This window comes from Oxyura jamaicensis, chromosome 2 (genome assembly GCF_011077185.1).
Source record: "Oxyura jamaicensis isolate SHBP4307 breed ruddy duck chromosome 2, BPBGC_Ojam_1.0, whole genome shotgun sequence".
In the NCBI taxonomy this organism is placed as follows: domain Eukaryota; kingdom Metazoa; phylum Chordata; class Aves; order Anseriformes; family Anatidae; genus Oxyura; species Oxyura jamaicensis.
Genome location: NC_048894.1, coordinates 20,989,287 through 21,016,485, shown reverse-complemented (window position 1 = coordinate 21,016,485; position 27,199 = coordinate 20,989,287). Strand labels below are relative to the sequence as shown.

The following is a 27,199-nucleotide window of genomic DNA, read 5'->3' as shown; positions in this document are numbered from 1 at the left end:
GTTTGGTGGTGATTTTTTTTTCTTTTTTTTTTTCTTTTTTTTTCCCCATTTTATAGAGGACAGCAGATGAGCCACAGGTGGTCCTCATCCGTGGGTTGCTAGGCAGTGGCTTTGCACAATTTCCACCAAGTTTATACTGGAATCATTAGACTAATTTTATATATAGCTTCAATACACATTAGCTGGCATTTTATACAGTGATGTGGCAAATGCTTAATATAGATAAGTTCTGTGTGAACATTGCTGATTTTTCATACTGTGATATTTTACAGCAGAGAAACTCTGGGGATACTATCGTGAAAATAAAAACTACCAGACAGCCATTACATGGGCAGTAGAAGTTGTGTGACAGAACTAGAAAAAGAACTGAGTTAGTGTATAATCCAAGAGATTGTTTCCAGTTGCAGTCATAGCCCTCGCATGCCACTGCTTCAAGGGATATGGAATCATGATACCAGTTTTGCTGATACAGCTTCTCCTCTATTCCCTTGTCTGAATCTGATCTGAGATCTTACCTATGGTGTTTTTTTGTTTGTTTTTTGTTTCTTTTTTTTTTTTTTTTATGGGTTACAGGAACATATGGGTTAGAAACATAGGTATGCTGGTGCAATGGCAGGGAGCATTAATTTCATCAAAGGGGATTTGGGAGCCAGTGAAGAGCAACAGGGAATGAGTATCTAACAATAATCACCTGCACTGAGAGTATCTCTTTTTGATGCTCCTAGAAAATTTTTGTGGGCTATAGATCAGTGCCTTCATTACCTTTACCCTAATACGAGGTATTAGAGTTGCTAACTCTAGATGACTAGATCCATTAGGAACTAGTAAACATTCCTCATATCCTAGCTGGCCAATGATCCTTATGGAACATCCTTGTCAAACACTAAATTATATCTGTTCTTTAAGCTGGACACATTAGTTAGCTTATGGGAATGAGCTGAGCTCATTCCGTGGTGTGCAAATTAATTGAATTTATGAGCATGAATTAAAATAGATTAGATAAGGGCATGGAAGACATTAATGTATATCCCAAGAACAGTTACAGGGGTAAGAAACATGCAAAATAGGGTGAATCATTAAATCTCCCCAGAAAGTGACAGTCCTTCTTTCTTGTTATATCTGTTCTCATTATCTGAACTTAATCTTAACTGTTTTATGCGCCCGTTTTTCAGATGGGGAATCAAGGGACAAAGTAAAGAACTTATCCAGGTCATATACAAGGTTCATAGCAGTTTCACAGTTAGAGTGAGAGTCTCCCAAATCTAAGACTATAAGCCTAATCATCAATATTTTAGTAATCTCATAAAGGTGAGAGATCTGTGTAGATGAGAAAAACTGAACTATTCAAACACATAGTGAAAGGAGTAAGAGCTCTTTCTACAGCTCTTTTCCCCATATTGTTTGGTTAAGGAGGGTTTCCATGACCACAGAGATTTTCTGGCTTGAGACAAACAAAGGGCTTCATGTTTGACCTACATGTGACCTAATGACCTGAGCGCAGTCTCATTAATTTTATTCTCAGTTCTATTTTACTGACAGGCTATGCTGTTTTGGGTAAGTCACCAAGGCCTGACCTTTCATGAGTATCTACTATAACCTTGTATTTGGATGTGCAGTCTGTGAAATTTACTGTCTGATTTTATGAGGTGCTGAGCACTTGCAGTGCTATTAAAGTGTGAAACATTAAGTGACGCTTTGGAATATTTTGGCATTAGTTCCTTTATGCCTGTTTTTCATCAGTTTTACCTCCATCATAAGACTCCCATACAGATTAATCAGGATTCATATTGTGCAAAAGGCTGGAAATGTGAGCAGCATATAACTTTCAAGAATTATAAGAGAAACCTTTCAAAAATCCCAGTAACCTGTGAAAAATAGGTTGCTGGTCCTGATGCGATAACTAAAGGAATGTATGCTCACAACACACTAGTAAACAATATTCTGACCAGAATTTTTATGCTTAGATCCTAAACAAAATGCCTACATTCATTTGAGGTTTTAGGCCTCAGTCTGTTTACTGAATATAGTTTGGTTAATAATGTGGTGTTGACTGTAAAAATACACAGGTGATGACATAAGATAAAAAACACAAATCTGTTGAGACAGGGAACAAATGCAGACAGCATTCACTGTGCTGCTTTAAGTGTCTCTAATCTGCACAGACAGTCTATTTACCTCTTAAGGCCTGAAATTTGAAGATATTAGAATGTATTACCTGTAAAGTCTGAAAAAAAAAGTTAAGTTTTTTTAGGCTTCCAACTCTGTCATCAGAATCAAACAAGACTAACAAAATGGATGTACCACAGTGATTTACTTCTCTGTATGCTTGTAGACAGAGGTGGCAAAACTTAGCCTCAAAAGCAAAAACAAATACAAAACAAAGACTCAAATACAAACACAAATACAGATACTGAAAGATACTGAATGGTTAAAGGTGCCCTTGGTTTATTTTGTTTATTTTTTTCCCTACAGAATATGGTTACAGCACTGTTGCAGTTTTACTTATTACTGTTGGATCTATGTTTGGTACAACCCTCATTTTATTTAACTCCTGTCAAGAAATCTATACACTCATTTTACAGCTGTTTGTTGGTTTGGCTGTTGGGACTCTTTCTGGAGATGCATTGCTACACCTTATTCCTCAGGTAGGTAATACACACTTTTATGTTTTCAAGATCTTCACACAAGCACTTTGACGCACACACAGTCACACGCACACACATTCACACACGGAGGAAAGTTTCATTTAAACCTGGCTAATGCTAATCTGATTAAAAATAAAGCTTTCCATGAAATCTGTGAATCAACTATCAACATTCAAATTACATCTACAATTTGTAGTTCAGAGAGAAATTCCAAGTAGTAAGAAGCAGAATTCAATAAATGATTAATACAGAGAAAATAAGGTATCTATTTTCACACACACACACACACCACCACCACCACCACCACCACCACCAACAACAACAAAACACCTTTTCAGATAACCCACAAGTTGTGTGCAAGTCAGGTTCTCCAGACATGTATGAAATGCTTTCCTGAGGGAGATTCTTTAACACAGTTTGGGAGACATTGTTTAAATGTTCTACAAGGCATCAACAGTTCCCTCTGCAAATACTTCCAGAGATCCAGGGGCTCTCCGCCAAGTTAATACTGCTGCCTTAAACTGTAATAACATGAATGGTACATTTTTTTCCTAAATTCATAGAACAAATTCTAAGAATAGGATAGCATGAAAAACAGAACCATATTTTCCATTGTGTATTCATTTATTTTTGACTGACTCTCCTCTGATATGACACAACTGTTACAAGGAGACTTCCACTGGTCATGTAAGGAGATCTTCACACCTTCACTCAAGATTCTGGTCAAAATGTTCTTTGAACTCTATACATGATCTCTGGAAGACGGACTGAGAGAGTGTTTTGAGGAAGGCAATTCTCAGTGAACATCAGACAAATTACTTCCTTTAATAAACAACTTTAGTGTTTGAAAGCAGTCTTCACCATTTTTAAGTGATATATCCAGTAGCTTTTAAAGTGCCTCTTTGCAGAAGGGATGCAAAGAAAGGCTACTACACCCTTCTGCTGGGTAAAAAAATGGAAGCATGCTCACTAGGAGAAAGCCTTATAGATTATTTTCAGAATGAAGTTTACATCTGAAGATGATGCAAGTAACTTTTTAGACTGTAAAGATCATATACTCCAAAATATATACTCAGAAAAGTATAAAAGACAATTTCTTAAAACTGGTTCTGAAAATGATACAGCTTTCAACACTGAAAGATGATGAAGTGTAGTAGAAACTCATGATAATTGTTCTGAAAATGATACAGCTTTCAACACTGAAAGATGATGAAGTGTAGTAGAAACTCATGATAATTCATTTAATCTATCTACTATTCAGCTGATTAGCTCAAAACACAATTTAAAGAGGTGGAAAATTTGGGGAAGAATTTGAATTAACACATGATGCATTATTCTAGGAAAAGCATTTCAATTTTAAATGTTTTACTTTATCTCTGTTTTTAGACTCTTGGTTTGCATAAACATGAAGTACAAGAGGTAGAACATTTCTATGAGGGGAAAGAATATATATGGAAACTTTTGGGAATAATTGGAGGAATTCATGGATTTTTTCTGATAGAAAAGTGTTTCTTTCTTTTGGTAACACCACGTGACCAGGTACAGTTTTGTACATTTTATCCTTTTACAAATCATTTCCATTTAGAGATTTTACAGTTTGTAAATTGTTAAGATGAGGGTGGAAAGCAGTTATCACTCGTATGAGTGAAATGAAGCTTTCTAAACTATTCCTAACGGACTGACCTTCAATTTCTATTTTGCCTTGCTCCATAGATTTTTTATGCTCCATGAATGTGCTCCATATATTTGTAACTCATAAAAGAAACTGTTAATTGAATGTGTTCTGTAAGCATACTTTATGGCTAGCAGTGGAACAGGGGAAGAGTCTATGTCCATGTGAAATAGTAATGATAATCATTTACTCTAGTCTAGGTTTGAAGAGGAGAAAGACATTGATGTAAGCACGAGATGCTTTAAAGAATGATATCTTAAATTTTCCAAATGGTTTTTGCCCCCTATCCCAATGTTTTTGAAAATCCAATATAAATGTTGTGGTCAGTAGAACCCAATCTTATATTAATAATACCTCCCTGCTCAGTCCCATGCTTATAGTAATTCTCTTATTTTATTTCAGTGTGGCTGATGTCTGAAAATATAACTATGCACGAGGATATAATGTAACACAGTGTGATGGCTCGTTAAGTTTCTCAGCATGGGAGACTATGTTAATGTCTCTTAAGAAGGCTAAGCCTTTGCTTGTTTTGTTTTACAGAGAGTGCTTAATGACTGGCCCAATTTAGATATTTAATACTGAGTCCCTGGTCTCACTATCTTCGAGTTAGCCATAAGAATATTATACAAAATGAATAGAATGAGAATGTTTTGGTAATAGTGATAATCAGTTTGGTAAAAAAATAGTTACTTATGTTACATACTTGAAGAGAATTATGTATCATCATCCCACAATTTTTTTTAAAACATGTATAAACATATTTAAAATGTGTAAACATTTGACCTATTTTAAACTTCAACTTTAAATTGAAATAAATTTCAATTAACCATTATGGTCATTTATAATTTATTTGATTCAATTTTACTTTTTTATTTTTTTATGTTTTTTAAACCAAATAAACATTAGGAAATGCAGATGCCAACCAACAATCTTTTTTTAATAGTTGTTTTGAAAAAAAAAAAAAAAAATCTTATAAATGCCAAACTTTCACAAAAGTCTGAGAAAGACTGCACCTGTGTTCATTGGGTTTCAGAACTAATTGCAAAGCATCTTCATTCAGCAGGGCCTTTCTTTAGTTAATGGGCACTGGGAACATTCCCATGATCTTCCAGTGGAATCTGAATTAAATGAACATTCAGGCAGAGGCAAATCTACTTCAACCATACAGTTGGTAGGTTACCAATGTGAAATACTTCCCTATTTTTATATCCTTCTTTCTCTGCTCCTCAAAAAAATGAACCAAATAAATATAATAATCAATATTATTTTTCAGTCTTTATTGATTTGTCTTTTATTATATGACATGATTGTCAGGAATCTATAGATTTTGAAGCTTATACTAAGCTTTTACAGAGAATTTTCAAACATAACTTTTTCCAATGACTTCTCATGTTTCAGATTAATATAACAATACACTTCCCGTACTACCTTTTGTTGAGAATTTGTACCAAATTCTTGAAGATTTCACTCCTCTCTTCTTTTCAAAAATATGCTATACATAAGGGCAGACTATCCCATGGGAAAAACTTTAGGATTTTCTGCAGTGAGAGCTAAGTTGATAATTACTGAACAGAGGAAATCTTGGAATGTTCTTGAATATTTTTTCCACAAATTTGAAGAGTAATACAAACAAGCTGGATATCTGGGAAGAGTGCTTGCCTATAAGAAATTACGTAATTTCCTCTCCATCTGTGGAGAGTGTATGGACAGATGTATCGGTGCAAAGTGAAGTGACTCATACCTTTTAACCTGTTTTCTCTTTTTTCAACCAACCTCTTCAGCTTATACGTAATACTTAGATGCATAAGTTTCTGCTTAATTAAGTCAAAGATCATCCATAGTGTGAACTCCATTTTAACAAAGCACTTCTGATGGGTAAGAGTCTCAGATCTCTGAAGCATGGTTGGGAAATTGTCAAGTGAATGCAGAGCAAACAGCATAGAGAAGAATGTTTACTAATTTGTGAGCCCTGTCATAGCTCCCTGTTTATGGTAATGAACAATCTAGTCATTCCTTTCAGCTGCAAGATCACCCTAAAGTTATGTATATCACATGAACTAGCCTGACTTAGCTAGTTTGTGCAAGAGCAGCCAATTTTTCTGAACCATGTGAGCAACAGTAAGAAAAACACTGATCGACTAAGAAAAGCTTATAAATCCTTCAGGTCAGTGATTAGTCTTGCAGTTTTGACTCAGAGTTCAAAGAAGTGGCATGTGAATAAATATTATAGGAGAAGTGGAACAATTACTGGAATTCATACGACTGGCTGCAATCATGGGAATTAAAGACTTTTAGTTTTCCTTTAAAATCTAGAATTTAAAAAACAAATCCTTTCCTTTCCCTCTTCATGTATCTACAGCACAAATCCCACTTCTCAACCAAGCTAATACCAGCCAAGAAACATGTCCTGTTTTGCAGCCAGTACGCATCTCAGCTATAGTTTTTGGAGTGCTGCTTTTTGACCCTAACAAAGCACTCTTCTGTGCTGTTGTTGACTCTTCACTGGCTGCCATAGGAGCTTTAATAAGCTTTTTTTTTTTTCTTTTCTCTCGGGGGGGGGCGCGCCCCGGGGGCAAAGAGAGAAGATAGTGATTAGAATTAGAATTTTTTTATTTTTTTTTTTCAGACAAACAATTTTTGGTGTATCTCACCCTTATACAAATCTCTAATAATTTTTCTAGTCAGAAAGAAAAGCCCCAGGAAGCTAAGGGGTCAGAGAGAGAGATTCCTCACCTTCTTACTTCTCTTCTGACAGTTGCAGTCTCAGTCTCTGTTAATTAAACGTTAGGGATGATGCATCAGATTAACTGTCTGGGGTAAGGACAAAACTACTGGCTCTTTCCTCACGTGAAATAAGGCTAATTTTCATTCCTCACAGTGGACTGTACTCATGAGCTATTATGCCTGGCCAGGGATTCCCGGTGCCAAGACAAAGCCAAATTGAAAGGCCAAGAGGTAGGGCACTGGAGGCTGTGCCACCCTGAAGGAAAAAACAAACAAACAAACAAACAAAAACTTTTAAATATATATATATTTCTATTTTCTGAAAGTGTTTCAAGAGTTCTGTTTGACAGAACAGTTTTCAGTCTGAACGTAAACAAAACACATCCTGATGGACTACAGTTTAATAATTGCATATGCTGCATTTTCTGCTTTTAAAATAAAAAGCCTTACAAACAACAGGAAGAGGAGGGAAGGTAGACTCAGCTACAGTGCTTGCAGCTATTGTGAAACCTACCTATGATCATCTTTTTTAGTCTTGTGTTTTCACAGAGCAAATGTGAAGAACATGGAACACCAAGGATATTTTGGTATATACACATTTTTCCTTGGAAATCCTATAGACACACTATCCACCAGGAAACTACAATCATCCTGTTATGACAAAATTGAAAGATAAAGTTTGAATTATTATGTCCTTTTTAGTTCTGCATCTGGCTTGGATTTTTGTGTATTCAAGGAGAAACGTGATTTTTGGGGGTTACAACAGTGCTTATGAATGTCTTTCTTCTTACCTCAATTAGACTGTAATTTTTCCTGATCAAGGGAGGTTTCTTTTCAATGTTTCTGCAGTATCAATTACACTGCCAGCACTCAATAAATAATCCTAATTATATCTACGCAAAAAACAGCAGCTATCTTTATATCAAAATGCATGAATTTATTTGATATTTTCATATATTTGTAGCAGCAGCTGAAAGAGCCCCTTAACACTGATCATCTTTTCCTTTTTATTAGAGAAGCCCAGAAGATTCTGAGTCTACTGAAGTTCCTCCAGACAATAAGGTGATCAGCACAAAAAGTTAGTATCAATAAAAAGGCTAGGCAAGCAATAAGAGAAGTCTTAAGACCTAAGATGGAATTGAAAGTGTGAAGTTGGCTTAGCTCACTGTTTGCTATGTGCTACATCACCACATCTGATGGTGTTTGGCTACATAATTAAATCTCTGATTAAAGACCTTTACAGCTGCCAACTCTGTAATTGTGAAGTTTATTAATCTTACAATGCCCATGCTTTAGTGTTTGTTTACTCACTGTTCCAAACTATTTTTTCTAAATCCTTTGCTTAAAAAGAAACATTAACAATTTAATATAAACCAAATATTTATAATTGCAAACTTTGATGGGACCTTTATTTTTAAAGGTAGTGTAATTATTTTGTTTTGTTTTCATTTTCTTTCCTTTTTTTTCCCTTTTTTTTTTTCTTTTGTTTTTCCGCTCATTATACTAATATAATTCTGTTTCCTTCTCTTACATGGTAAAGCAATAGCCCCTTTAAACTAGAAGCAATTTATTACATATATAGAATTCTGCACTCAGGATGGCTCTCTGGCTCTCTTTTAGGATAGATAACTTGTGCTCTTCAGAGAGCTTCAAAGTAATTCTTATATACTCTGTTTTGGTGATATTGATAAGTATTTGCTTTAAACTCTTATTCAAAACTTTAAAAGCATTGGTGGGAGTCCTGCACCTATTAGCTTTATGAAAATTATGGAATGAGTATCAATCCTCTTATCTAAGCAGAGAAAATAAAGTTAGGATTGTTTAAGAAGAGGCTTTGTAGAAATAGTTATGGTAGGAATGTACAAATAGAAATGGTAGGAATTTGATAGTTAATAGTTAGAGTTGCAGCAACATAATTCAGAGAGATAATTGCTAGTAGCAAAGTTGCTTTAAAATAGGCTAAAAGTAAATGAAGAAAAGCATTCAGATTTGTTTATATATGAATCTTCTCAACTTTCAGTCAAGTAAGTTCACGATGCTTACATTTGCAATTGCTCCATCATGTTAACCTGACCCCTCTGTTATATTATAGACAACACACTGGGAAGAGTTCCAGTAATTATGCTATGTCTTTTTCAACAATCACCTACTTGAGTAAAAGAGACTAATAATATCTCAGGCCAGACCCTGATTTTGTCTTCACCAGTGCTTATTACAAGTCACAAACTTAATGTAGTGCAGCAATCTATTACTTCTCTGTAACTCATGTTCTGCACTATTGATTATAAACTGCATATAGTGTTTAGAAAGAACTGTGCAAACTGGGGACATCCATGTCTGGCTCTGTAAGCTGGCAGGAAAATTTAACAAGCCTGCCAATTTTTCTGAACCCGCAGAGCTCCCAGGCAACTGGGATTTTCTGAATACAGTTGTTAGGCTTTTATGTGCAGTGTGTTGGTTTTTCTTTTTTCTTTTTATTTTATTTTTATTATTATTATTTTATAATAGTCTGAAAGCTTCAGTTCTAGCCAGTTTGTGTAAGAAAAACATTTCCCCCATCACCATAAAATGATCATCTCTGGAAAAACATCACTGAAGTAAAACCTTGTAATAACAATTCTCAGATGGTTCTGCATACCTCAGGCTGTCATATTATGTATGTGTGGGGCCAGGAAAAAACATGATACTTAAGGTCCAAATTGTGACCCTGATTTTTCAGTCATAAAAGCAACCCTCTGCAAAGTGTGCTGTCTATTCTGCATAGAGGTAAGGTGGATGAGTTTCCTGGGAGGCATTAGAAAGCCCTCCTTTTAGGATTGTGGATAAAATAGCGGAGCCTATGAAATATATTGCAAGCCTAGACATTGAGCCTAAATATTGAGCTTCATTGCTACTTGAAGAGATAAAATCCCTCCTCATGAATCCGCTCAGCATGCTACCCAGCTGTCTGGATTACAGGTTAAACAGAGAGACTGTCCAATACCCTAGCTTGATTTCAGTACTTGTATCACCAGTAGCGCTGTTCCTCTCAAGAAGTCTGGTTTGATGTCATGAGCATCAAATGTACTGTTCCACACTAAGCTCACAGAACAGTATGGAAAGGAAAAACAGCCATCTGCATCCAAGAGTGATGCTGTGGACAGGAATACTATGAGCATAACAGTTATTAATTGATTGGAACAAAAGTTAGAAATGAGCATGCTGTGACACTGAGCTAATAGTGACACTCTGGGGCTTATTGCCTTTCATCTCTATTTTTCCACTGAATACAATCTCATAAAAAACAGACCCTGAAAATATAACTCATTATTAAAATGCTTTACAGTATCAAAATGATCAGCTGCATGAGAATTCATCTTCATTGCAGCTGTGCAATTCTGAGAGTGATGGTGGAAAAACTCCCAATTTTAAGGAAGAAAATAATCTAGGATGCAGGAAAACTTGTGTGAATTTCACCAACCAAAAAAAGAGTATGGAAACGCTTAGAGTTGACCCCCTCCCAAAAATAAATCTTCCTGGTATTTTAATCTCTGAATGATTCTACAATCTCCTTTTTCATTTCAAGTGTATTGAAGTATAATTTCACGGACAGAACAGACAGGCACTATTGTCTTCTAACTGTTGTGACTTTTCATGATGTTATATGTGAATTCATAAATAAATAAATAAATTTTAACCTAGCAAAAATTACAATACTTTTTATGTTTAAACTTCTGGGCTTTTTTGGTTGTTTGATTCTTTCTCCTTTTTCCTAGGTAAGAAAATTAGCTTGTTAGCAATAATGGTTCTCGTAGGTGACAGTCTTCACAATTTTGCTGATGGCTTGGTAATAGGAGCAGCTTTCTCGTCCTCAACAGAAACAGGTGTGACAACGACTATTGCTATTTTATGCCATGAAATTCCTCATGAAATGGGTAAGAAATGTATATGTGTATTTTTCCTATTTCCTGATTGGCTTTTCCTGATTTGGCAACTTTTTCACAGAATTCTTTCTTGTATGACATCAGTAGAAATTGCTTATAGCACCATGAACTTTAATGGGTAAGGTGGAACATACCAGATGGGTATATGAAGAGGATATGTACTTCTCTTTCCACTTCACAAAAAGAAGAGGAGACTTCTGCCATAATTATTGGCTACCATCTCATCTCACCTTCTTCAGATGTAAATGGTGTCAGACCAGAGTGGCCCTTTATTCTCATGTGTATAGAAACAAACAACAAAAAAAAATAGTAAGTTATGAGAAAGAGCCATGTGTGCAAAAATGGTCATTCCTGACACAATGGGCTATCTGAGTTTTAATATGCAGCAGAGCTATTTAACAATGCAACCTTTGTGCTACCCTCATTCCTGCTACTAACCAAGAATAACAAGATAATAAAAGAAGATGTATGACCTATTTTACCAGCAGACAAGACAGTAAGATAGTTCTGTTGAAAAATTTCCCCAATTATTGCCTTATTGTAAATCTTTCAGTATGGCTGAAGTTGTTCTTGACATTGTGCTGATGAACATACATATAATGGCAAGACTGAGCTGAGAACTTTAGGTTCTCCTTCCTTCCTTCCTTCCTTCCTTCCTTCCTTCCTTCCTTCCTTCCTTCCTTCCTTCCTTCCTTCCTTCCTTCCTTCCTTCCTTCCTTCCTCCCTCCCTCCCTCCCTCCCTCCCTCCTTCTGGACATTTCTTTTGCTGTCTCTGTAGAAAACTTCCCCAAACAAAAAGGTGGGATGGGGAAATCTTGTAAAACTGGTAACTGTCTTTTAAATTTCAAATAAAATGTAAAAATACTGAATACCTACCTCCAAAGCCAGACTTTAATTCTGGTGCGATGGTACCACAGTGTCTAAATCATATTTCCACATGGATAGAGAAGAATTTTTAAAATCTATTGCTGTGAGCCTCTTATAAGATCATTTATTTTAGAAGGAAAAATATGTGATAGGATTCTGATGTACAGTTTAAAAAATCTAAAATCAGTGCAATTTAGCTCAGTCTGGAATCAGACTGACATAGTTTTTTCTGACTTGCAGCACCTGTAAAACACTCAAAGACCTTGTAAATATACTCACATGATTTTAACTGGCAAGTTCCCAATCAAGAAAGATTTAGAAACTCTGGGAAAGCATGTGACTTCACTTTTGCATGTATCCAAGTTGGAAATATCACAGAACATCGAGAACTAACAGAAGCCACTCCTGTATACTGTATGCTATCTTTAGGAACAGCTAAACAAATACATTTTTTTAAAAAATATATATATATATGTATATATATGTTGGTTCTATAGAGATCTAAGGGCAATCCTCCATCCTTCACTGTCTTCTTTGTACATATCTTAATTATTTTACTTCATGTTTTATTACAAAGAATCCTACGACTACATTTATCAGCTAAATACTAATTTTTCTGTCTTTTTTCTCTATGCAGGAGATTTTGCTGTGCTACTAAGCACTGGGATCCCCACAAAGATTGCAATTTTGATGAATTTTATAAGTGCACTAACAGCATTCTTAGGGCTTTATATTGGCCTTTCTGTTTCAACTGACCCATGCATTCAAAACTGGATTTTTACAGTTACCGCTGGAATGTTCTTGTATTTATCTTTAGCAGAAATGGTGAGAAATTCTGTCTTTTAACATATCCACATTTCCACATTACAGATGAGAGTCAGATGAACTTAGAGGGAAAAAATATTTGTATAGGCTTCTTGGGAAGAAGCCTATACATACATCTGCCATGTATGTGTACAGTGTTTAGATCAATGTTTCTTTTTTCTTTTTTTTTTTTTTCTTTTTTTTTTTCTGGTTTTATTTGGTGTCACTGCCATTACAGGTGTGATTAGTAATAAAAAGGTGAAATAAAGGCTATAAAAAGAGTAACATGAAAAAGGCACAGAGGACTTTTAAAAGAGGATTTATATATTGATATAAATCAATATATATTTAGGTCTGGAAGAATTGCTTAAAGATAACTTAAAACAACATTTAAAAAATTGAAGCTGCATTTTTTTTTTGCTTTTTTGTTTGTTTTTGTTTTTAAATCTTGAATAACTTACTTATATTTGCTTACATTTTTCTTGTTACTTTTTTTTTTTCTGTATACTCTTCACCCATTATTTCAACATGAATTTGCAGTTTCTAAAATACAAGGTGCTTATCCTGTGCTCTCTGTGGCCTGCCTTTCTGTCTCAGGGAGGTTCAGATGAGTTCCTAAGCAATTAAAAACTTGTTATATTGTCTATTTTTTCATATTTTCCATAATTTTTTATAATCCCAGTCAATAGCAATGATCTAACTATAGAAAAATAAAATCTGAAGACACATTGGGAGAGTTCTAAGGGCTGTGGAAGAAAATAGTGGAGTCACTCATGCCTCAGGACACATCATTTATTGAAGAGATGCCTAACCGTTACACTCATAACAACACAGAACTTAATTACCTTGCCAGATTATTATAATTTTAAGTGTCACATGGCTCTTTAACTAATGTATGTTAAGATAAAATTGTTTTCAAGCTTCTGAACAAAGACTGAGTCATTAAGTCCAGAGGTTGAAAAAACAAGAAAGAGGTTTCTTTTCTCATGAACTGTTACCATGCCTTTCCCAAGTCTTGGCCGTCTCTGTTTTGTTTACTACCACCGCCCATCTCATGCCTATGATATCATTTGACAGGTTCAGGAATTATACTTGAAACCTCATATGCCATGTCAGTATTATAACCCATTAAAAAATCTACTTGTAATCATTGGCCTTAGACCTTGGGTGTTTTATTGTCCATTTTTTCCTACTGTAACATAAGTAATGTGAATATAAAATGCTCCTAAGAGCTTATTAGGGAACTGCCTGAGGATTGTGGATTTGTCAACCATCCTGACTGAGGTAGTGAATAACAGACAAGAACATTGTGTACCAAGATACCATTGTGTATCTTCTTCTGACACAGAGAAATTTGGAGGTGAGGCTGCCTTCCTGTTGAATAATAGGCATGGATTTATTAACATGGTTAGGGACTTAGTCATAGCTTTCCTTCAGAGAAGGATCAGGAGGATCAAGCTCCCAGAACAACACCACATTTTTTCCCGAGTCTTCAAAGCAATGTGCCAGTTGTAGAGCCCAAGAAAATACACAAATTTATGCAGAAATTTAGTGCACTGTAACCTTGTTCTTGATATGAGGAGAAGGAGAAAGAGAGAGAGAGAAAGCTCTTACTTCTCTCACCTCCCTGCTATGAACAGTAGGGTTTCCAATCAACTTTTCTCTGCATTTTGTCAAAAGAACTGCCATTGGGTTGCTCATCTGTTTGTCAGAAGTGCAAGTAATAAGTATCTCAGATATTATTTTATTCCAAAAAAATTCCTGTAGCATGGCAGGAATCTATAGATCTGAAAAGTTTCATGTGTTTTTATAGTACATCTCAAAAGATAATCAGCCATGCTTTATATATTTTTCAGTTTTCTGCATGCAAATAACTTTCATTCTCTGTTGCATTCTCATCTACAAACAGCAACCATTAGTGTTCCTTCCAAAGGTGTACAAATACCTAAGGGTGTGCAAAGCATAACTATAATTTTCAGAATTTGTTTTATGGACTTTCACATACTTACGGTGTTAGCTAAATAAGACTGAACAGTTTCACTGATCTCTGCATTGTGGAACATATGAGATGGAGGTTCAGTCAAAAGACATCACTGTGAGATTGCTGCACAATCAAGATTGGAAAAACTACTTTTGTGCTTAACTAAATAATTTTCATTCCTAAAAATGGCATTCTAGCTCCATTAATAAGCAGCATAGAATAATCATTTTAAAAATCTGAGTGGAAGGACAATGGATAAAATGATTTATAGCCTTCATCATTTTTCCCCAAGGAATTTTGCAAAATTTCATCTTCCTAGTAATTAGGGAAGGTAGAAGGGAGGAATATTTTGATTTGCAAATGTGTATGCACAGGTGAAATATTACAATGTGAATTGATTGTTGGCTTCAAGATATGCATGTAAGTAAAAACCTGTAATATCATGTCTTTAGATTCTGTTTAACCAAAATTAAAGCCCCTGAAAAGCAGTTTTTTATGAAAAATATAGCGAGATTTTTGTGCCTGCCCTCTGTTTAGAGGTCGTAATTATAATCATATCATAGCACTATTTCTAAAGATCCTTTCATCAAAAGCATATCTTCTCTTTAACATTCATTTAATCTGAAACAAAACTTGAGACACCAATACATGGAATGGAACAGACCAACTCATTCCTAATGAAATGTTTCTTTGATAAAACATGTCCTCTTTTCCTCTTGACAAACAAACCTGCAAATCCTTAATCAGCCTTTTAAATGAGTATCTATGAAGTAATCATTATGGATAAATATTTATGAAATCACCTGCATTGTATTAAACCCTAAGGACTGGGAGATCATTTATGAGTGATTGTTCAAATCCTATAGGCTTATGTGGTTACTGACCAAAAAGACTTACTGTCTAATTTGAAAGGTGGAAAATAGAAGCAAGAAAGAGAATAAAGGTATCTAAGAAATGTGAGCTAGCCAACCACTCCCTGAGGCACCTAACTGAAGTTTTGTCTGACTAACCATAAACTTATCTTCTGGATATTGGAGACAAAGGCATATTTTTAAAGAGGTTTATTGTGCTGTATTGTGCACAGCAGCACAGCCATACCATATGTGCCCCAGCTTGGTAGAACTCATGTTTAACCAGCCCCTGGCTAGGAGCCCTCATACCTTCATTCAGCATGCTGTTGCTAATTCTTTCTGTGCTCATGATAAAAATATAAGCTGAAGTAGGAATAGAGTAGTCCTTCAGTTAGCAGTGACTCTGGCCTCCAACAGACTTCAAGCATTAGTGAGTGTGATGGCATCCATGGTGGTATTAAATTCTGATGTTGCGCATCTGCCAATTGAATAGCATTATACCTCCCAACTGGAAGCATTTCCCTGTTGTGCCACACACATTCTGTGCATACAAGTTCACAAAGAGTAGGGGAACCATCACTGATACTGTGGCAGCAGTTGGCTTTTATCTTCAAAGAGATAAGCAGGGATGTCACACTAGGTGAGGCTATAAAAATGATCTGTGCATTTTATAAGAAGCATATAGGTTAAGCAGAGGGAGTAGAGATCTGCACTGGACACAGGAATTGTACTGCCTGCAGAGAATTCCATTTTAAAACTTTCTTAGCAAGTTATTTTGCCATGTGTATACCATAAGTCAGCAGTGACACCAATACGAGAAAATAGTGGCTTTTGCAGTGGAGGGGGGAAAAGTTTCCTCTTGTACATGGTCGGAGAACTTGTTCAGCCATGTGCTGGCGAAGAAGATAAAATAGACTGATTATAAAGATAAATTAGAAAGAACAAAAGTCTGGACTGAAAGCCTGGATTCAGGCCTAAGCTGTAATTACCCATTTTTATTTTTATACAAAACAAAAACGACATGCTCTGAACACTTACAAGATGACAGTTCAGATTTTGATTTACATCAGAATTCTGAGGTGTTTACATTTACTCTATGTTAAATGCTTCTGAAGCCCCTTAAATATAAATTAAATATAACTGCATGAGTTTTTAAAATGCACATTTTTACCATAATTTAAACTGCTGCCCAGTAGTTGTAAAGATTTAGGGCTTCTGAGTTTGCCTATTATTTTTATGCAAAATGTTAAAGTGTGGGCAGATTTTTCACTCTAAAGCCTTCATTTGGGCTCATATCAACTTCCAGGGAAAGAGGAGTGCCAAAGAAGCAGACCCAGAGACCCCACTCTGACAGAGGGAAGGACGAGCGTAATAGTAAATAGGTGTAACTGTGCCCCACCAGCCTCCTTGCGCAGCACCACTCCACTGTCTCCCAGTGGCTGATGCTGTTACAGCGTGTGTGAGGAGGCTCTAAAAGAGCAAAGGAAATAAGTGGCTTCATTCCAGCACAGGCTGTGAGTGGAGCAGGAAGGCAAGGCGATGGGAGAGTGCCAGGACAACTCACTCAATTTTTTGCATATTTTGTTTTGAAGTTCTCACAAAAATAGACAAAAACAAACAAACAAACAACAACAAAATAAACATTTTGCATGCAGTGCCAGGCTGTTACTCTATCTTTATTTCCAAAATGGATGTGAAAATAGCAGCAGTTGTTAGTATCTCCCCTGGTGTCCACAATACATAAAGCATGAATACTAAGAGAGTCTGAGCCTGAGGCATAATTTTCACAGGCTCTATTGAAGCATACATTTTGTTTAAAACTTTGATAAAAGATCATGTAGGGTGGAAGGTCAACATGTAAGTAGCTTCTAATATGATTATAAAGAGCCGATGCTCTTTTACATGATTTAAAACTTTGATAGAAAAATATTAAAGGTATTTTCTTTCCAGCATATTAAAAAATATATATAAAAATCTGTTTTCTACTTATGTACTTACCAAAGCCCAAGTAAATAGGAGCGCTGCCAGTTATTTCAGCAAGAGCAGGATTGACCCTATATATAGTACAGAAACAAAATAACTCAAACTAGTTTATTCCCACAAAAGGGAATCACTAATTTTACTAAATAAGCATTTCCTTACAGACAGCTGCATAAAATTACTAAAACCTATTGAGAAGTTAAGAAATTTTGGAATTTCATTTATATTTCTTTTTGGTATTAGTAAAATAACTAAAATGGGTAGAATTTTATTAATTTAAATATTTCACTGTAAGATCTGTGTCATTACAATGTACAGAACATGCAACAGATTAATAGCTATATTCAGAAACACAGTATTTTGAAACTCTTTTTTTTTTTTTTTTTTTTTTTTTAATGAAGTTTGTCTTGTTTTCCCATAAGACTTTTTTCCCAGAGATGAATATATCTGGCTCTCATTCTGGTGTCTTATTCTTTTTTTAGCTTCCTGAAATGACTCATATTCAGACACGGCGACCCTGGTTGATGTTTCTCCTACAGAACCTTGGATTACTATTAGGCTGGCTCTGCCTCTTACTTTTGGCTATATATGAACAGAAAATTAAAATATGAGTTTTCCATCGGAAATCTTGAAGTACCACTTACAACAGTGGATAGAATTATTCAGTTTTGTCATGTCTGTTATAGTTATATAGTGATATATAAATTAAGTTGTTGGGATTTTTGTATCTGAACAGTAGATAACTATTTTACTTTATTAACTTATTGTTCAGATTTTTTTTTTCTTTTTTTTTGTAGACATGAATGTTTAGAATTATGTTTCATTTGTTACTGAGTTTACCAGATCCCATGCTCAAACTCACAGGAGCTTTTGATTAGTTTTTATTGAGACTGTTCTAGTTGAATGCTCTAAGTGATCTCTGCCAGTCTGATTTAAGAAAGAATAAAATACTTTTATATGCAATAATTAAAGTGGACTAACCCTATTTGAGTAATTTGAAACAGAAAAGTTTGTTGCCTCATAGCATAAGGAATAAATGTATTTACATAAAACTAAAAAGTATAACAAAACTAAACTGTTAAATGCATACAGCAATCTCTTTATAGTATCTTCATTATTTATTTTCCCACCATAATGATCCTTCTTAGTGGTACGTCACTGGTCCACTGTACAAGGTAAAAAAAACATGCGTGTAAGTGCTTTTCTGACTGTTGCATAGTTTGTCATACACGTGATGGAATTGTGACAGTCAAGCATTGAACCATAATAACTGTCACAGTAACCACCTTCTGCATTATCCCAATCCTGACAGATGTTTGAGAGAGATTATAAGAAAAGTTGAAAGGATTTCTTCCCCAATATCCCTTCCAGCCTTCTCAAATCAAGGGATTCCTTGAGCCAGATGTTGCTTTGGAGCCATCATGTTTAATAAACTCCAATAGTGCCTTCCAGCCAGCAATTAGCTTATTCATACAAATGTGATGTGCATTGTGGAAAAAGCTTTTTCAATTGTCTAAAGTGTATATAGTTTTGCTCTCTTAGGGTCTGACTAAGACCCTAACTGAGTGATTTTTGTGCAATTAGTCCTCTTGATTTCATGGGAATTCTGGGTAAGTTACAGATGACTCATTTAATTTTGTGTTACAGAATCAAGCCTGAAACACATATACAGATTCTGTCCTGATTCTGAGGTGCTGAGCAGCTTCCAGGAGGTACTGAGCAGCACTCAGTTCTGTGATTTCTATTATTAAGATGCTATCATTTTTTCGGTATAAGGAATCCTCCACTACCTAATTTATCTTCTAATAGGAGAGTTGAGGTGTATTCTTTCTCCCTTCTCTCATGTGTATTAATAAGGAGAGCAAGTTACAGAACAAACCTATATTCTTTATTCAAACAGGTGCATACTTTTCTTCCTTGTCTTAATTAACCTTGAAAAACAGCTACATTATGATACTTCTTGACTCTCAAAATGTTTCGTGCATGTATTTGGCAGCTTCTACTGACGGTACAATTATTCTCATATTACAGAGATCAGACTCTATACTAGAGCAGTGTCAGTTCTCAAAGGCTTCGTGGGCACCACACTACCTTAACATCAAAATTTAAAATGAAAATAAGTGTGATTTTTATTGTTTAGAACAGCCTAGGCTCATGGGCTTGTGGACTCCTGGTCCTCCAAAGGCCACCCTTAGGAAAAACACAAAGATAATTTTAAAGGTAGCTATGCACTCATTTTCAGTGCCTGTAAACTATGGGAATCTCTAGCAAACACCCTAATGCACATCTAAGTGTACTTATACATACCTTCAAAAACCTTGTCACAAACAATTTATCCAAGGTCACACAGGAAGTTTCTATCTGGCTAGGGAAATGAACCAAGCTGTTTAAAGTCCCATAGTAAAATACAAACCTGTTTTTTGTAGGTGTGCAAATATTATGACTGCTTTTTTTCTGTGGGTTTTACTTTGAAAGCTCCCTAGTCAGCTGAGGAGTCCTAGCTGATGCTTTTATTTTCAAAGGTTTCATTTTTCATGAGTTTGTGCTTGTTTTTAGGAAGGTAAGATTTTTTATTTTTATTTTTATTATTTTTATTAACATTTTTCCTGTATTTCATCTGTTTGTATTGGCACGAATTCAATGACCTTCAGCTGTGGCAGTCAATTCAAGCAATAGAAGGACACCACTGGACGTAAGCAAAATCTATTCTTGTATCAGATGGTGTAAATGAATATTGGAAACTTGTTACTTCAAAGAGCAAAGCTACTTTATTTTGCTGATATATGCTTAATGTTCACTACAGTAGGAAACAAGATTACCGACATGATCATGTTTTGGCAATATTATGATATTCTGAAATATTTTCTTATCATCAATGTGTCTGTGATGGTTTTACTCGAGTGGGCAGCCGAGCTCCACCACAACCGCTCTCTCACTCCTCCCCTCCTCAAAGAGGAAGGGGGAGAAAAGACAACACAAAGAGCTCGAGGTTTGAGATGAGAATGATTTAATTAAGGAAAGGGGAATGGGGAGAAAGAGAAACAAAAGAAACAACAAGGCCGCGCGGAAGCACAGAGAGAAAGAAAAAAAAAAGTTATTCTCTACTTCCCATCAACGAGCGATGTTCGGCCACGTCCCGGGAAGCAGGGCCTCAAAATGCGTACCGGTTGTTCAGGAGAGACCCTCCCCCATGAGAGCCCCCCTTTTATTGCTCAGTGTGACATCAGGTGTTATGGAATATCCCTTTGGTTGGTTTAGGTCAGCTGCCCTGGTGATGTCCCCTCCCCATCAATTGCCCACCCCCAGCCTGCTGGCTCTTGGGGGCCTGGAAGGAGTTCTGATGTTGTGCCAGCACTATGCAGCAATAGACACAACACTGGAGTGATACCAGTGCTGTTCCAGCTATGAGTGCAGAGCACAGCACTGTGTGGGCTGCTGCAGGGAAAGGTGACTCCATCCCAGACAGACCCAACACAGTGTCAGAGAGAGGGCAAGTAATTTCTGGCAGTGTGTTCTTTAAAGCTGCATACAAGCATAGGTTCACATCCTGACACGATCTGTGAGCCTACTGAATTTGCATCAATCCATTCAGAAAATACTATTTTTGGCTATATATATATATTTATCAGAATTTTTCATCACACTAAACAAGTAAGTATATTCATACAGCTTCCACCTCATGCACAAATGCATCAATCAGAATGCCAGTTACCCTATTTCTGCTGCAGAGTTGTCATGTTTCCGTGGTGTTTATCAGTACGTGAGCAATTTGGTCACCATTTTGACTTGGTACCAAGTCTGAATACCCGGTCTCATTAGCCCATAGATGTCTGAATTCTTATGGTACCTATGAGAGAATTTTTGCTTCTGCTTAAAGTTGGTTACTCTGCTTTAATTCTCCTGGCATTAGTATGTTTAAAATTGGATACTGAAGATGGAGCATTAGACATAAAGTGAAACTAGACTGTATTTCAGGAACAATGCATTTTACAGGGTATTGGAAACTATTATATAGGCCACTAAATTTGAAAACTAGATCAGTTTAAATCTGAAGGATTCATCTTTTTGTCAACATTCTCTGGAAAGCCCAAGAAAAAGATAGAAGAGTATGGTTTTATGTCCTCGCAAGAGAGAAGGTGGTAAAAAGTATTCCTACGATGCATTCTCTCTTTGTTTGTTTTAAATGCTGTAGAGTTTATTCATACAGATTTCAAACAAGGCTCTATTTAAAGCCAGATATTTCTTTCTGTTCCTCCAAACCTAACAGACAGAGAGCATAATATGCCAATGTTTTCATTGAGTCAAATCCTGAGTAAGGGCTGCAGAACTTCATCACTTGCAGCCTCTAAATCATGGCTGGGTATCTCTCTAAGAGGTATGCAATTACTCAAACAGATGTTATGTGCTTGATGGAGAGATTACTTGGTGAGGTTTTACAGCCTGTCAGGCAGTTCTGACTAGATAATCATAATGTTCCTTTGAAACCCTAAAATATATGAATCTATAGATACAGGAATTTTTCTGCAAGAAGAGGGTTAGTGTTTCTCTCTTTCATCTATTCTTAGTTTTCAGACACTCTCATGATGAAGAAAATTGCTTTCCTACATACACAGAAAATGAGAGAAAAAGGAGGGTTGAAAGAATGTGTTTGCTACAGTATTTTTTCCTGGAAGTTAAGTGGTAGAAGACCTCATAAAAACACTTCCAACTCCAAACTATAAGGGATCCTAAGCATAAGAGAGTTGACTTTGTACCTCTTTTTCCTCTCTTTTTTTGTATATGTTACACATTACCCAGTGACTCTTAAGATAAATAGTACCTTCTTTGCAGCCAGCTATCCCAATGCCCTTAGAAAGTTTCTGGAGCTCATCTGCATGTTTTAAATACTGCCATCTATTCCACTGTTGTATTTTATGATTTAAACAGGAAGGTGGCATTTCTCCAGAGAAAAAAATGCCTTTTTTAATGGAGGAGAATATGGTTGGTTTTTATACAGCAACCCAACCTAAGCAAAAAAATTTGGACTGTTTTTCTTTCACCTTGCCATTGCATTGGAGAAAGCGTATTATCATTGTAACAATGTTTGGCCTGCATCTGGAAACCAACAACAGGTTTACATCAAAGTGAGGATTAGGGCTGATAATTTTATAATAAGGGATTACTTTGTCAATGTTATTAGCTTCTCTTGCTTTACTGTAACCTCCTGTCAAGTCTTATCTTAAAAATAAGCTGACTTCTATTGTGATTGCAGCCTTAGGAATGTGACTGGAGAAAATACAAGCAGTAGTTACACAATGGCTTTAATCAAAACAAAAACTCCTGTAATTTATTTTACTAGAGCCACCTTCATTCCCTTCTCCCCAGAGGAGCAAAAGATGCACAAGCAGCGCTGCTGCTGCGGGTCACGCAGGGGAACATAAGTGCCTTCTTCCTTTTATGTCTCTGATAACGGGCCGGAGCACAACGGGAGATGCCGTATAGCAGCCCCATCGTATTGAAGTCACTGCCAAGCTCCCATTGCCAGCAGTGCAGAACAATATCCTGGAGCTGGTGGGGGTGCAGGAATTGTGGAGGGCTGGTGCTGCTTCCTCTGCAGAGATGATAGGAGACAGAGCAGGCAGGGTGGCTCCACAGCTCTCCCTGAGAGGCCTTCCTCTCAGCTCCCCCGTACCACAGCAGGCACTTTGATGGCTGCAGCAAAAGGATCAAATGTTTTATAGCTGTCTCTGCAGCATCCTGAAGGGGCTCACTTCAGGGCAAATTCTCAGACGGTACATGTAGTCTTGGCTTTGGATGCCAAGGATATAGTGAAAGTGATCTGGCTGATAACCCTGTGAGTGCAGGCTCGGGCTATGCACTCCACAACGCCCCAGTGATCCAAGTGCTGTAGACATGTCTGTATGTGACATCATTTTCATCCCACTGAAGCTGGCTTGGAAACCCTTCCTCATCCTTTTCCCAGGGGCCAGCAGACACTATCCTGGCCTATCCCATGACAGAGTGGAAGTGGGTATAAGTGACTAGAGCAGGCAATTATTGTGACACATCTCAGGCTTAATTTAAGACCACAGTGATTTCTGCTCTCTTTTCATGGCCTCTACACTGAAGTAGAATCATCAGGACAATATCTGTGCTGGTCTGTTGGGTAGGTGCCCAGGTTGCCTTCACAAAGGTAGGTGGTGGCCAAGCAGCACCATCATTGCCTACCAGACACGGCATCCACCAGCCCACCACCTCCAACAAAAACTCTTTTTGGCTTCTCTGGCAAGAACTTTCTAGAATTTGCCATATCACCTGCTTGTTTCTGGCATGTAAATATCACAACCCATAAAATAGTCCTATATATGTGCTCTTACCTGTTGTTCTCTTTCAACATACATACTGATGGTTTTGGAGCCATGTGTTGCAAATACTTGTGACTTCTGAAGTTCAGAAAGAGCAGCACAACACTGAAAATTTCACTGAGAACTATGCAGAAGTAGAGATTATCATCTACACCATGGTACCAGCAATTTGATTCTTCTTGTTTGACAGACACTGCTATGAGTACTTGACATAAGGACAAGTCCTTCTTTTGTATCCATGCTGAAGTGTGTTGGTTTAGTCTTGGTGGTCTTGGGTGGTTTTATTGGTAGCAACTGTATTGTGTCCTAATTTCCAGACTTCAAAAGTCATTTTCATATTTCTGTGCAAATGTTTAGTATTAGCTCTGGAGTGAGAGCACACTCTTCTGGATGCTGTCCTAATCCAAAAGGGCATGGGCATTGCATTTGTGAAGTTCACAGACAGAAGTCATCTATATGCATGATACAGCAGTTCAAAAGCAAGTAGCTGTAATCATCAGCAAGTTCAGACGGGCATAACTGGACAGTATACATCTGTTTAATTTGTCCAGGACAACATAGCAGCATAGATAGAAAATGACATCCACAGCTGAGCTAAACGAAGAATGGAATTCATTCTGTAAGTACTATACACATGAGGAGTTCAATGAGTGTTAGAATCATTCTGTCATTCTCCAGGACCTCACTAATGATAATTTCTAGTGCACCTTGAATAAGGCATCAGAAGGAAAGATGTAATGGAAAATAAGTCTGCTTCTTTAATTTGGTGAAGAAATGAATACAAGTGGTGATGCACTCTAAATTGCATCGTGATTCATCATCGTGCACAAATGCAAAGCATCTCCTTTTCCACTTGGAGACAAACAGGGCAAAACAGATACATACCAGAAAAGCCAGAACAAGGAAAGGTCTAGGGAGAAAGTTCTTGTAGCTGATAGGGTAAATGCCAAAAGAAACAACAAATATATAAAGCAAATCAGCTCCTCTGCACTGTAGTTCATTCTCTTTGGCAAACATTAAACCCACACAATTTTCTACAATGTTGCTTGAAAATATCATGTCTAAGAAGTAGAGTTTCAACACTGGAAATAGTTTAAATATTACAAAACAGATGACTTTTAATAACTCTCAAACTTGAGACATGCATTGCAAATATGATCCATATGTTCATAGCCATATATTTTGGAAAATACATATTCATAGTTGATTAAATCAGTACAATTTCATGTGCAAGATTTCAATTCCATCTGAAGTAATGAGAAACAAAAAAAAACTATGAAAGCATAGTCCATCTTCTAACATTTCCTACTACTAAACCCCCTACTTTTTAATTTGTCTTGCTGTGCTTGTAATTAACATGAATATGCCGTTTGTCTAGACAACAGAGTAGCTGACTGTCTGGCATAGTGTTATGTGGCATAATTAGAGTGTACTAAGAAAGCACATGACTGTTGCAAATTCTTTTCTAGCACGTAATATTTCAATATGCCATCAAAATTCTTAAGTTGTATTGTACTTAAATAACCCTCCACCCTCAACCTTGATTCTCCTTTATGGAGATGTGTTTTTTTTTTTAGAAATAATTGCATGAACTTCACTGGAGGGTTACGGGCTATGGTATTTTTTTTTTATTTTTATTTTTTATTTTTTTTTCTCTTTCCCTTCCTCTCTCTGCCTCCCTTCCGCCCAGAATAAGCTCTGCTATGTGTTAAGTTTCAGTATTGGTGGACAAAACCTAATTTGTTAGAAAATCTTTTTTCCAGACATTTCATAATTATAGCTTGTGTAGGATTATAAACTGGAGGGACCTCAGAAAAGATGCTCTGAATTCTGAGGAAGCAGAACTAGAGCTAGAGCAGTTCCTACCCACTTTCTGTTGATATAAGAAAACATATTCCAGCTTTCTGAGCATACCTAACAAAAGAAAAATAAAAAGATTTAATTGATGGTACAAATACCAGCACTAGTATTCTTCAGGAAGTTTACACCGGAATGAAAATGATCAGATCTCCTGCACTTCTTCAATCACTGTTTTTTGAAGTCATTGCTTCCCATCTGAGATTTATATGCTGACACTGGGCATGTGCCTAATCTTTTGTTATTTTTCTGCAAAACAATACCTAACCACTTTCACTTTTACATGCTAGCATTACATATGAAGACATAGAAAAACATTTTTTAATAATGGATAGCCATCTGATTTGTGCAATGTGAACTGAAAATTGTTGATGACCTGAAGTAGCTACTAATGAACGTACAATATAGTCTTGCAGCTTACAGTTCTGGCACGAATGTAAAACATAGCCTTTACAAGAGTTAGACTGTTTGATTCTCTTGTATCTCTCATATATGTTGTATTTCATATCTTTCTCTCTTTCTCCAGAATTCACAACACAAAAAGTATCCCAGATTCAAGACAGTAAGAACAAACCTATAGGTCCATAGCTTACTCAAGAACTACTTGTCTGTATGTTTAAAATTGATATTTTAATAGTAAAAAGTCCCCTTCCTTTCTTCTGCACTTATTTATGCCCTACTTATGTCAGAAGTAGCTACATTTGACAACAAATTGTTCCTCAAGTTTGTTCACCAGCAAAGGTAGTGGTTTGCAAGGTAAGAAACAGAAAGCCTTGGCAGAAGAGACATTCACATTCACTGTATATATGTTTATAAAATAGCCTCAGATTGAGAGTTCACTCTGTAATGATTTTAATAATCAGTGAGAATTACTGAGAATTATAGTGTGTAAATGCATAAACGATTTCTGAATTCTCAGGTCATTTTTTTTTACTGGTGAAACATTACTAAAAATGGTAATTTATGTTTTATACTATTTGAAACAAAAGTAAACATACACTTTTTCATGTCTTTGTAACAACAACAACAACAACAACAAAATAAATAAATAAAAACATAAGTCTGCAGAGAGGCTCTATTGCTGTGATCTACATGATAAGGAGATCATCTGAAATACAGCCGACAGCCAGCACAGTTTCTCAAGCACTGAAAGTTCCTAGGCAATATGTTTGATGAAAAGCACATTGCATGTTCATTTATCCCCTATGTCTATTTAAAATGTAAGATATAAACATCTCTTCTATGAACACACTCAACAAAACTATATCTGGTTTGCATCCTTCAGTCACTACAATGACATTTCATTAGCTAATCCATTGTGGAACTGATTTTTAGCAAAATAGAAGCAAACACAATTTGTTAAGTTTAACCTGATCATGTAATACCATTCCAGTAAGTCTACCACTGTAATTTTGCCTGCCTTATGTTATTGCATTCTGGTGACAGATAGGTTGGTGTAAATACTTCTTTCCTAATTAATCTTCTCCAAAAGAAAGAAAGAAAGAAGAAAGAAAGAAAGAAAGAAAGAAAGAAAGAAAGAAAGAAAGAAAG

General features: G+C 36.2%; 1 protein-coding gene across 2 annotated transcripts in view; it reads left to right on the top strand.

Moving 5' to 3' along the window:
- SLC39A12 (solute carrier family 39 member 12) overlaps positions 1 to 19,491 on the top strand; it is a 36,393-nt gene extending 16,902 nt beyond the window's left edge. The window contains exons 8-14 of one of the 2 annotated variants that reach the window (XM_035319137.1): positions 2,473 to 2,645; positions 4,032 to 4,184; positions 5,378 to 5,488; positions 8,056 to 8,119; positions 10,797 to 10,955; positions 12,469 to 12,656; positions 17,930 to 19,491. In XM_035319137.1, coding sequence (XP_035175028.1) covers positions 2,473 to 2,645; positions 4,032 to 4,184; positions 5,378 to 5,488; positions 8,056 to 8,119; positions 10,797 to 10,955; positions 12,469 to 12,656; positions 17,930 to 18,058 — 977 coding nt within the window. In that variant the 3' untranslated portion in view covers positions 18,059 to 19,491. The remainder of the gene's footprint in view (positions 1 to 2,472; positions 2,646 to 4,031; positions 4,185 to 5,377; positions 5,489 to 8,055; positions 8,120 to 10,796; positions 10,956 to 12,468; positions 12,657 to 17,929) is intronic. The other variant, XM_035319138.1, reaches the window with a different exon arrangement.
- The last annotated feature ends 7,708 nt before the right edge of the window (positions 19,492 to 27,199 follow it).